The sequence below is a fragment of the Pan troglodytes genome, chromosome 5 (genome assembly GCF_028858775.2).
Source record: "Pan troglodytes isolate AG18354 chromosome 5, NHGRI_mPanTro3-v2.0_pri, whole genome shotgun sequence".
Lineage (NCBI taxonomy): Eukaryota > Metazoa > Chordata > Mammalia > Primates > Hominidae > Pan > Pan troglodytes.
The window spans coordinates 179133847-179145956 of NC_072403.2; the positions used below are offsets into that span (position 1 = coordinate 179133847).

The following is a 12110-nucleotide window of genomic DNA, read 5'->3' on the forward strand; positions in this document are numbered from 1 at the left end:
AATTTAGCTTAATAGCATAAATATTGAGTTAACCTCTGGAAGCAGGCTTTGACTTTGATATTGACCTGACCACTTAACTCTCTGGAGACTTTGACAAGTGACATCAATGTCTGTCTCTGTGTTTCCTGATTTATATCCACAGATAGAAAGCCATCTCCAGATCCTAGGGCCATTTTCAAGATTCAGTGAGATAAGGTGAAGCATTTGAATGTTCTCCATAAATGTCAGCTGCTTTTATTATTACTAGCATTATTTTTTGTTTTCATTATTGTTATTAACATAGACCCCGTCTAAGGGCAGAAAGAAATCTGACCAAGAATGGAGTGAAAGTCGGCTGTGAAGGTTAGGACTCCCTGAAAACAAAAAAGAAAAGTGGTAACATCACTCTGTATCCAAGGGCATGGATAAGGATGATTCAGAATTTTTTTATAATGATGTTAGTATACATAGAGAAATACACACACACACACGTATATATGTCCATGGACATCAAAATGAGGTATAGGTTAGGAAGTTACCCTGGAAGTTAGAATTGAGATAATTACTTTGATTAGCAAAGGTTTATGTTAGAAATACGAGTGGTTGAAGGCAGCGTCTTTCACTTTGATGCCTGTTGTGTTTAGCACTGGATAGAAAATTGCTATTTTTACTGATGACTACTTTAATGCTTGGTTCATTCATATGAAATAATCTTTCTTTTCTCCTTTAATAGTAATGATCTCTCCTGATTTCAAGTTGAAAATGTATTAATTTAAGATAATTTATGAAGCAATGACATATGGAAGAGGAGATGGGAAATTGTTTCTCAATGGGAAAGTGTTTATAAATGGGATAGGTATACTAAAGGTATTTCCATTTAGGGAAAGGGGAAAGGAATGGTATTAATATATTTCTCTAATATTTTTCCCCCTTTGAAAGTTTGCCATGTTAGGAATCCTGGGGATGGAGTGATGAATTCTGGCATTGCTCTGCAGTTCACGCTGCTGAGAGCTGCCCCAACACACACACACACACACACACACAAACAAACAAAGGTTGCACACACACAAACAGGTTTGATTATGCTCATGAGACTTCTTTTATTATTGAAAATATCTTAAAGTTTTATCTCACCAAGGAGGCCTTTTCTCTTTCCCTCTCTTTCTAGAAGGCCAATGATGAGGCCAATCAGAGTGATACAAGTGTCTCCTTGTCAGAACCCAAGAGCAAAAGCAGCCTTCACTTACTGTCCCATGAAACAAAAATTGGATCTTTTCTAAGCAACAGAACTTTAGATGGCAAAGACAAAGCCAGCCTTTGTCCAGATGAAGATGATATGGAAGGAGATTCTTTCTTTGATGATCCCATTCCTAAGCCAGAGAAAACTTACGGTTTGTGAGTAAATGGTTTTTGAGCTATGAGACTAGGGATTTAAAAATAAGATAAATGTTTTCATTTTATAGTTAAAAAATAATGAACTATGGAAGGTTTATAATTATTGGATCCATAAATCTGACTATGTGTTGTTAATGCCTTTCATGTTGTAAAACAATCCCAGATTTTAGAAAAACCTAGACATGATTTATTCCAACAAGTAAGTGTAGATTGAGTGTCAGCCACTTGCCAGGGCTGTTCCAGGGTGGGGTGCAGCAATGATAGAAGAGGGAAGACTCCTGCCCTCAGGAAGCTCATGCTCTGGTGACAGAGTCAGGCAATGAGGGTTATGCTGCAGTGTGTCGGGTGATGAGAGCAGAGCAGTGATGGGAGCCCGAGTGTGTGGTCAGGGCAGGTGCATGTCAGCTGTCCAAATTGGAGGGGGCCTCACTTGGAGGTGCCCAGTGAGCAAAGAGCTAGAGGAGGTAAGGGAGTTGCCGTGGGTTGATGGAGCTTTGGGGAGAGGAAACAGACAGCAGGGAGGCGAGTTGGGGGTAGCAGAGAGAGCAAGATGGGGATCGGATGAGGTGGACTCAGAGATGAGGAGCTGGACGGCTTTCCTTTGAGACTGGAAGCCCTGAGGATCTTGATCTGGCGTACATTACAGAAGGATCCTGAGGTTGCTGGGGAAGGTTGGTCTTAGAGTTTCCAGTTAGGAGGCCGTTAATGATGGAAAAGGATTTGCCAGTAAGTGCTAGAGAAAAGTAATATACAGAGCGGCATCATGGTTTTTAGCCTGCAAAACTAGAAGGTTGGAAACACGTTAGATGAAGAGTGGCAAGAGCAAGAGTGGATTACACAGACAGGTGGCATGACAGCCTAGAGGCCCCTGTCGCTGTGCTAAGTTAGAGAAGATTGCTAGTGGAAATCCAAAGTAGGCTATTGAGTGTATGCGTTGGGATTGATGGAGAGGTCTGAGCTGGAGATGTAAATTAGGAGTCATCAGTTTGTAGATAATGTGGGCTGTGGGAGACTACAGAGGATCACCAAGGAAGCAGGTCCTGCGCACCTTGAGGCCAGAGCGGGGAGCTAGAAGCAGCAGAGGAGATGGAACCAGGAGAGTGGTGTCTGTGGAGGTGGCGGTAGGGAGGAGTAGCTGTATGATGCCGTTGGATTTAGCCATCTGGAGGTCAGTGATGACCTTGACACAGTTTTGTTGGAATGGGGGTGCGAGGCAGGTTAGAGAATTAGAGTGCATTCAAGACAGACAGGAAAGGATTGTAGATGAAAAATAGTTTTCTGATGAGTTGTAAAAGTGTGCAGAGGAGCAGGGTGGTGGCTGGAGGGGCAGGATTTAGGGCTGAAAAACGTGTTTAGGTGGGAGAAATAACAGCATGTATGCTGACGAGAGCTGTTCAGCTTTAAAGATGGAAGAATTAATGATGTAAGGGAGTGAGAGGAGAACTGGAGGGCTGCGCAGCAGTGGAATCCCATGCAGGGGCTTGTGTTTGCTGGAAAGGTGGAGAGCGTGTGGGTCTCATTGTAGGCAGGGGGTGGATATGATGGTGGCACCTGTGCAAGCTGTCACCTGAGTTCATAGTTGAGTGAGGATGGAGGACGGAGGTTGGAGATAAGAGGAGAGTGGAGAAAGCATGAAATCTTTCTATAAGAAAGTAAGGCGAGAAGGGACTGTGGAAACCCGGAGGGTTGTTGGGCAGTTTTAAAGGTCCCCTTGAGGTTAGTGGTCATGACTTTAAGGGGAGTTCATCAGCATGGCTGTTAGTGGCTTCTGTAAGCAATATTAAATCTGAGAGGTGGCACTTATTTGCTAGTAAACTCCTGTATTGTCCCTTGGCTGCATGTCTGGGTAATGGAAACGGGCTTCTGAAAAAAATCACAGTGAAGAGGTCAATTTAGTTTGTATCAAACAGAATTCTAAAGAGAGGTGAGCTGATTTCTTACACCCTGGCTGTGCCGATTGTGGTTGATCTGTAGTTTGCACTCCCTTGGTGTACTTTATGGTTTTGAATCTTTAAAGTGTATATTCTTGATTTCTAGCCACCACACGTATAAAATATCTGTAAGTTGCTTTTGTTTCTGTGGCAGAATAAAAGTGTTTAGTGGCAGAACATAAGAGCACCGATTAACTGTCCTTGTTTCTTGTTAGGAGGAATGAACCTAGGAAGCAAGCAGGAAGTCTGGCCTTGCTCTCGGATGCACCCCCCTTAAAAAGTGGACTCAGCTCCCTGGCGGGAGCCCCTTCTTTAAAAGACTCTGAGAGTAAGTGCCCAAAGATGTGGACTTCAATACTCGGGATATTTTTTCTCTAATTAAATACTATGTGATTATTGTTGATTTTTTTTCCCAGGAAAATCACTAAAATAACCTATCATTTTATCACTCAGAGATATTTCCTGTTAATATTTTGTTGTGTTTTGTTACTTCTAAGGTGGTCCTATTTTATATGTTGTTTTGTATTCTGGCCCTTCCTATACCTATATACCATCGGAATACTTTTGGGAAGTTGACTTTTTAGCTGATTTTTATTATCTATAGAAATAAAATTTTTAAATCATCTCTCCTTTTTTGGACATTTACAATGACTTGAGTTGGATTTGCTTTCAATTAATTTTTAAAAATTTGGTGATACCACAGTAAGTATCATGAAATGTTAAATAAAAAATTATTCTGCAGATCATTTTCAAGAACAGTGACCTGACATGTCATCGTAAATGCAGCAGAGCTAAAGAGCACTGGTTACACATGGAATAGTCTAGCTCTGGCACCAGTTACTTTCCCACCTCTCCCCACACACAGTGATAGGAATTTAAAAAGCATAGCCCTGAACATGTAGGATGGGCAGAGGTCCTTTGGAAACCGTATCATAGTAAATGTTGTATTTAATTAGCGTGGTGTTTCAGAGCACGTGTACCTCTTTTGAGAAAGTTTCCTAAAGTAGATTCACTAAGAATTTACAGTATGCGTTTTGCATAATTGTCCAGTATTTCCGAATCTTTTTGTATTGCTTGATATACTGTGGGACTTCCTAGGGCACATAAGAGAGCCTGCCTGTTGCTTCTCTTAAACCAGCCATGTATTTATAATGTCCGCATCCCTTCCCATTTGCTTCTTTCCCGTGGTTACTGCCACCTTTAAGAAAGGAATCCAGGACATCATGAACATGTCATTCTGACATTGATTAGAGAATGATCATTTAGAGAGGACGTTGAGAACAAAGGACTAAAAAACCAGTGAGGATGTCACTTTAGTAAGTGAAATAGCAGTTGCACTGAAGAAAAATTTAGAAATTCAAAGGAAAAATAAGACTCATGAAAATAATTAACAGTCTATGAATTCATACCTAACAGGGCTGTTTATGGAAAGTGATGTCTTATAATGAGGCAAAAAATGGTTTTTGGTGGTTGTGTTCCAATAAAGTAGTATTGTTTATGGTTTAAAAAGGGATGTAGCTGGGTGCAGTGGCTCACGCCTGTAATACCAGCACTTTGGGAGGCCGAGGTGGGTGGATCACGAGGTCAGGAGTTCGAGACCAGCCTATCCAACATAGGGAAACCCTGTCTGTACTAAAAATACAAAAATTAGCTGGATGTGGTAGCACATGCCTGTAGTCCCAGCTACTCGGGAGGCTGAGGCGGGAGAATCGCTTGAACCCGGAAGGCAGAGGTTGCAGTGAGCTGAGACCGCGCCATTGCACTCCAGCCTGAGTGACAGAGTCTCAAAAAAAGGGTTGTGATGCATAGCTTAAGCGTTCATTAATCACAGTTTATTTTTTCCTTAGTTTTAGGTTATTATGCTCCTGTCATAAAGAAGCCCCATATTGAACAACGACAAAAATTGATGTGGTTTAGAGACTGTTGTATTCTAAGTCACTCTAATGTTAATATTTTCTCCTGTTCACAGGTAAAAGGGGAAATACAGTTTTGAAAGATCTGAAATTGATCAGTGATAAAATTGGATCACTTGGATTAGGTAATTAGATTTCTAGTTTTTGTGTTGATCGTTTTAAAGTGATTATTTTTAGGGTAAGGCTGTAAAAGAAGTGACTCCGTCTGCCTACGCTGAGCACCTTCCTGCCGCTGCTCATTCAGCAGGTGTTTGAATGGCTTTTACGTGTTCAGGATTACACACTATGCGAGAGATGGCTACAGCAACAGCCATCATGTTCTCGTGAACCTCTGTCTTCATGGAGTTTAAATTCTGGTCAGGAATATGAACATTAAACGGGCATCTACAGATATTTTGAGTGTAAAAGGGTCAGTATATGTGGGTATAGAAATGGCTAGTAGGTTACCTTTGTCCAGTCTTGGCATTCAGGGAAGACTTCTTATAAGAAGTGACTTCTGTGCAGAAGCTTCATGGTTAAGTAGATGTATAAGAGAGAAGGGAAGATATTTCAGTTCAGACTGAGAAAAATTTGGGCAGAGGCAGAGCCATTTGCTAGATGCTGGTAGTACATGGTCCAGGCCTCAGAATTCAGCCTAATGGGGAAACAGACTTACTGAAAGAAAAATTGTGAGATGTGTTCAGTTCTGTTCTATGGAGCAGAAGTTGGTAAGCCTGCCATGTAAATACATTCATTCCTATGGAAGTAAGAGTGTCAATGTGAACATTACCGAGCCCTGGGCCATATGTTGAGAGCACAATTCTCATTCAGTGTTCTGTTCTGTGCAAGACTGTAGCAGTGTGACAGGCATACTTTAGGCAAACTCATTTATGTAAAGGCAAACTTGGTGACCTGAAGGAAACGGTGCAGCCAGGTTCTCAATGGCCACTTCCTATGCTCTCTGTGGATGTGATGGGATCCCTTCCTGGTCTGTAATCACTCACACATGGAAGCATTGGAAGAGCTTCACAGGCAGGTTGGGGAGAAAGAAAGGTGTGTCCCCATGTGCTTTTAAAACCCAGCCCTGTCCAAGGGGCAGCTCCGAGAATGCCCTTCCCTCTTCTGGAGAGACATTCTGGATAGTGCAAAGAACTTGGGCTTGGAGTTGGATAGAAGTGACATCTCAGATGTGGCACTGATTGACGGGTAGCGGAGGGAGATAAACTAAACTGCTATTTCCTCATCTGTTAAGTGGAACTAATAACATCTGCCTCGTTTTAAAGAGTAAATAGGATTTAAATATCTCTTCATATGTAAATTAAAGTACAGTGCCTGGCATGGTAGGTGCCTAGTAAATGTTAGTTTTCTTTTTACGTTACTTTTCCCCCCATTTGCAGAAGAATAAATGTTCCCTGAGCTGCCCGGATTCTTGTTCGACACAGTGCCCTGGAGTCCTGGTAACTGAGTTGCTGGTTGTGCCGCCATCTGCTCTTTGTGCGTCCTGGTTGCTGGCTGGCCAGCTAGGTGGGCCTGCCTCCTTTCCCTCCCTTGTGCTTTTCCTGTCAGCTGTGGTCGTGGTTGCCATTAGATGTTCTTTTCCACTAAATCTCAATGGCTAACTGCCACCAGAGACTTTACTCCTGACCTCTGCACCGTGATGGCTGCCCTGTCCCCTTTGTGTTCTGTTTTTTTCACTTTTGTGGTGTTTCACTCTGTTGCCAAACCTTTTAGCTTTTTTCTCTGACTGCTCTATTCTCTTACCAAAGTGAGGGTTTTCCCGCCTGTTTCTGAGTGGAGAGCTGCCGAGAATTCTCATCCTCAGGAGGGAATGTCGTTGCTGGGGCTGCAGAGTTGCTGGGTACAGGCAGGAGGGTGGTGTGCTCCTTCACTTCACTTTGTCTTGGGACTTAGGCATACCTCGGGTTGGAATTGGGGTAGTTATGCAGGTGAGAACTACCAGTTCACTAGCTGGATGTTTGTCATTTAGCTAGGCATTAGGATTCAGTAGAAATAAAGTTTTATTTCGTTTTGCAACAATGTTGTTTTCTGTTTGGGTTTTTTACATTTTAAATATACAGTACTCTAGGTATTTTGAGTAATATGTAGACAGATGTTAGTGGACCAGCCTAGGAGAATAATGATGTTAGTGATAAGTGCCTGGCACTGTACCAAGGAATTATTTAATTCATATCCTATGAGGTAGGTTTTATTACTATCTCCATTTTTACAGATGAAGAATCTAGGTTAAGTAACGTGCCCAAGGTCATGCTGCTTTTAGAGTCCTGATGCATCACACAGAGCCCTCACCACTGTGTTTTACTGCCTGTATGTTATTTAGACATATTGAAATAATCATTTCAATGAGAACATAAATTCTGAGTTCCAAATAAATAATCTACAAATAAAGCTTTAGAGCACCATCTATTTTAGTTTGGCAGACAAATATTAATTAAAGGTGCCCAAATGGAGTGTTTATAGATAGGTACTTTGCATATTTAAAGCAAGAGTTGCTAAGCTTTTTCCGTAAAGGGCCAAATAGTCTATATTTTAGGGTTTGTGGATGGCATGTACTGTCTCTCACATAGTCTTTGTGTGTTTTTTTGTTTTTTAACAATCTTTAAAAATGTAAAAGCCATTCTTAGTTCACAGGCTGAACAAAAGCAGGTCATCAGCCAGAGGCAAGAATGAAAGTAAGGAAAGCAGAAGGCTGTCAGGAAGTCCGGGCCAAAGATGACTGGGGTAAGGGCAGATAAGACAGAGGGTATGGGATGGGGAGGAGAGACTGTCAAAAAATGAAGAAAACAAGAATCCTTGGCCTGAGGGCCAAAATTTGCTGACCCTTAAAGTAATGTAGTACAGGTTGAGTATCCCTTAATGCAAATGCTTGGGACCAGAAGTATTTCAGAGTCTGGATTTTTTTGGATTTTGAAATGTTTGCATTTTTCTTACCAGATGAGCATCCCAAATCTGAAAATCTGAAAGTCCGAAATGCTCCAATGAGCAGTTTCTCTGAGCATCACGTTAGCACTCAGAAAGTTCTGGATTTCATTCAAGTTTGGTTTTCAAATTTTTGAATTTGGGATGCTTAACCTATATGTATTCTGTTAATCATTTTGACACTGGCTTAAATTATTGTAATACTAAACAATACATAACCAAGAAGTCAGAATCTGATGTGTTATAGCACATTATTCAGTAAATATCTTTGTCTCATGTGTCTGTCTGAAGAGACCACCAAACAGTCTTTGTGTGAGCAACATGGCTGTTTATTTCACCTGGGTGCAGGCAGGCTGAGTCCGAAAAGAGAGTCAGCAAAGGGTTGTGGATTATCATTAGTTCTTACAGGTTTTGGGATAGGTGGTGGAGTTAAGAGCAATGTTTTGAGGGAAGGGGGTGGATCTCACAAAGTACATTCTCAAGGGGTAGGGAGAATTACAAAGAACCTTCTTAAGCGTGGGGGAGATTATAAAGAACCTTCTTAAGGGTGGGGGAGATTACAAAGTACATTGATCAGTTAGGGTGGGGCAGAAACATCACAATGGTGGAATGTCATCAGTTAAGGCTATTTTCACTTCTTTTGTGGATCTTCAATTGCTTCAGGCCATCTGGATGTACACGTGCAGGACACTGGGGATATGATGGCTTAGCTTGGGCTCAGAGGCCTGACAATCTTGTGTTTTGAATTGGCTACAAATGCTGCCAAGTGGGGAATCCAGTTAGCTTTCTTTAAATCCACATTGCAGCCACAGCTGTCCTCGCTGTCTCAGCTCAGTGTCCACCTCTGCTCTCCTCACTGGCCTTCACACATAGGAACACTACAATGGGTCCTTGGAGGCTGACATTTTAGTAGCTGCCACTCCTGGTTTTACTTAGCGCTTGCAAACCAGCCACATATGTAGTTTGTTTAATCAGATTTCCACTTCTCCTTCTCGGCCCTGACAGTGCCTGGTTTCTGGCAAGCACTTGCAGCCCTTTAACCTTTGAGGCTACAGTGGAGACGAGCTCTTGATTCTCAAGAGGAGAGGAAGCTCCTGACATGTCCCTCCTGACTGCTTATGATCAGGGATTTCCAGTTCATTACTGGGCAAGGTTTGGATGTAGCAGTAACAAGGATTCATGTTTTCTTCATTTGCTGATATTCTTCCCACCCCATATCATCTACCTATCTGTCTTATCTGTGGGGCACCTGCCTTGACCCAAGCCTTTACCCCTGTTCTCTTTGGCCTGGACTTTCTGATAGCCTTCTGCTTTCCTTACTTTCATTGTTGCCTCCTGTACACACATTTCTTCTGGCGGTGGTACGATTATCTCTGGGAAAACAGAAGTGAGGTAGTGCTACCCTGCACTTTTTCACTCCTGTCTTCCCCCACCCCACCCCATCCCAGACAGCTTCCCTTTGTATTCAGGCTAAGATCCTTATTGCAACCAACCAAGCCCTAATGATCCGGCTTCTGCCAACCCCTCTGATCGCCACTCCTTTTTTCTTCCTCCACCCATTCTGTCCCCCAAATTCATTGTTTTATGGTTGTATGGCTTCCTTACTGGTGGTTTTTAAATTTTTTTTGAGACAGTATTTTAAAAATTAAAATTTTAAAAATAAAATAAATTTTTAATTTTGAGGGGGTCTTGCAATGTTGCCCAGGCTGGTCTCAAACTCCTGGGTGCAAGTGATCCTCCTGCCTTGGCCTCCCAAGTAGCTGGATTACAGATGTGCGTCACTGCTCTGGGCTGCACTGGTGGTTTTTCAAACCACCGCACCCTCCCCCACCTCAGGGCCTTTCACATGTTTCCTCTTGGAACACACTGTCCCCAGTAATTTGTACCTCTGCAACCTAGGTTTCCACTCAGTTGCTACCTTGGAGTTCTTCCCAATTGCACTAGCAGTATTTGGTTTGTTCCATTGTTCCTCTTCACTAGAGTGTTTGCTCCCTGAGATCAGAGATACCATCTTAGTCATTGCTATACCTCTAGGGGACCTAGTCATCACTCACCTGGTTGATAAATTAATCATATGATTTGGCTGTAAGAGAATTACATTGTCTAACTGTCTGGACAGAGCTTGAATCCCCTCAGCAGTCTGACCGATTTAGAGACAGTCCAGCCTTATCTGAGGGAAGATCGAGGACAAGGCCCGCAGGGTCTTTGAACGGCTCTCTGTCATGCCAGGTCTTCTTTTTGTGATCTGCATCTTCTGCATGTGGCTGTACATGCTTCCTGGGTCTTTCATAGGCCATCCATTCACATTTTAAGTTGGCTCTCATGTGCCTCCAAGTCTGCTTTGAGGCTGACAACTCTTTTTCCTCATCTAGCCCTCAGAAGTCCTGGGAGGGAAGGGCTGCTGATTTGCAAATTTGTCCTTTATAGCCTTAAGTTGATCTGAAGGTGCCCCCTCTGTCAGAGGCTTGTGGTGCACTTCGAGAAACTGGTAACACTGCCTCACTATTCACCATCCCGCTTTCATTCAGTTGCCTTTTATTAAGATCTTACTGTGGACCAAGGTCTCTGTTAAGCACATCATGTACCTGAATCCTTATGTTAACTCTGATTGGTGTGGCTTTGGCTGTACGTCAGAGCAGAGGACATGGCCAAGAAAGGGCACCTCACATTCCCAGGTCGCAGAGCTGTTGAGTGGCAGGTCTGAGGCCTGAGCCTGGCTCTGTCTGACTGAAGGTGCCCTTATTTGCTGTGCTTCATGGCCTCTTCACACCTCATGAGTGTTTTTTAACTTTTATAACAAAACAATTAGCGTGTTGAAAACGCTCAGTAGTTCATCTAGTACCTAGAGGGGATTGATGATGACTTGCTATTGCTATACGCCATTAAGTCAAGGGACCTTATTAATGGTGAGTGTGCCCCATGTTAATTGCCTTAGAGTACCCGGAGTAAAGATGAGGTGTTAACCACATTTTATAGTCACTTGTAACAGTTTATTATTTCTTAGGTATTTCATTTGTCATTTGTCTTCATATTATATATGCTTAAAATGTTATTTCTAGTCTGGGACTTTTTAAATGATGCAATATAATTAATTTTTTTTAAGGAAATGTGTGTTTAATGGTAGGTAAATTGTGACGCACATTAGATATAACATATCTTTTCTTAAACTTATCAGGAACTGGAGAAGATGATGACTATGTTGATGATTTTAATAGGTAAGAAAAACTATTGGGCAAATATATAAATATATACGTATTTGTAAACAATTTCCAAACACAGACAAAATTACATTTGGTGCTTATTTTAATGTATTTGATTCTGTTGTTCATGTTGATTGAAGATGAAGAAAAGATAGTTAATCCAAAATTAAATATTTGATTTTAGAGCATGTTTTTGATTTTACATTGGAATATAGACAGTCACATTATGTTCAGGAAACTTGGTAAGAAGAAGAGAAACAATTGAAGAATTAACTGAGAAGTCATTTAGAAGCAGTTCAGTTGCCGTGTCATAAGTGCTGATTTTCTCTTCCTTCCATACCTTTTTGTGGCTGGAATTGTCTCAAAATTGACCTAAAATAATTATGCTCTCAAATCAGTTTTTTGATTCAGATCACATTTCCTAATATGTGGATATGTGGTCTGCCCTAGTAAGATTGCCATTCTCTTTTTTTTTTTTTTTTTTTTGAGACAGAGTCTCACTCTGTTGCCCACGCTGGAGTGCAGTGGTTCGATCTGGGCTCACTGCAACCTCCTTCTCCCGGGTTCAAGCCATTCTCCTGCCTCAGCTTCCCATGTAGTTGGGATTATAGGTGCGTGCCACTACGCCTGGCTAATTTTTGTATTTTTGGTAGAGACGGGGTTTTGCCATGTTGGCCAGGCTGGTCTCGAACTCCTGACCTCGTGATCCACCCACCTGGGCCTCCCAAAGTGCTGGGATTACAGACGAGAACCACCATGCCCTGTCGATTCCTTTC

At 42.0% G+C, this 12110-nt stretch overlaps 1 protein-coding gene across 21 annotated transcripts in view; it reads left to right on the plus strand.

Moving 5' to 3' along the window:
- CEP43 (centrosomal protein 43) overlaps window positions 1-12110 on the plus strand; it is a 53458-nt gene that overhangs the window by 21983 nt on the left and 19365 nt on the right. For 10 of the 21 annotated variants that reach the window (XR_001718906.4, XR_001718908.4, XR_001718910.3 and 7 more), the window contains 4 exons: window positions 1148-1374; window positions 3521-3633; window positions 5275-5343; window positions 11310-11349. Coding sequence is in view for 13 of the 21 variants with exons in the window: in XM_016956625.4 (XP_016812114.1) it covers window positions 1148-1374; window positions 3521-3633; window positions 5275-5343; window positions 11310-11349 (449 nt within the window). In the remaining 8 variants the exon portion in view is untranslated. Of the gene's footprint in view, window positions 1-1147; window positions 1375-3520; window positions 3634-5274; window positions 5344-6594; window positions 7937-11309; window positions 11350-12110 lie in introns of all 21 variants that reach the window. The other 11 variants (XR_001718907.4, XR_008548735.2, XM_054686489.2 and 8 more) reach the window with 4 other exon arrangements.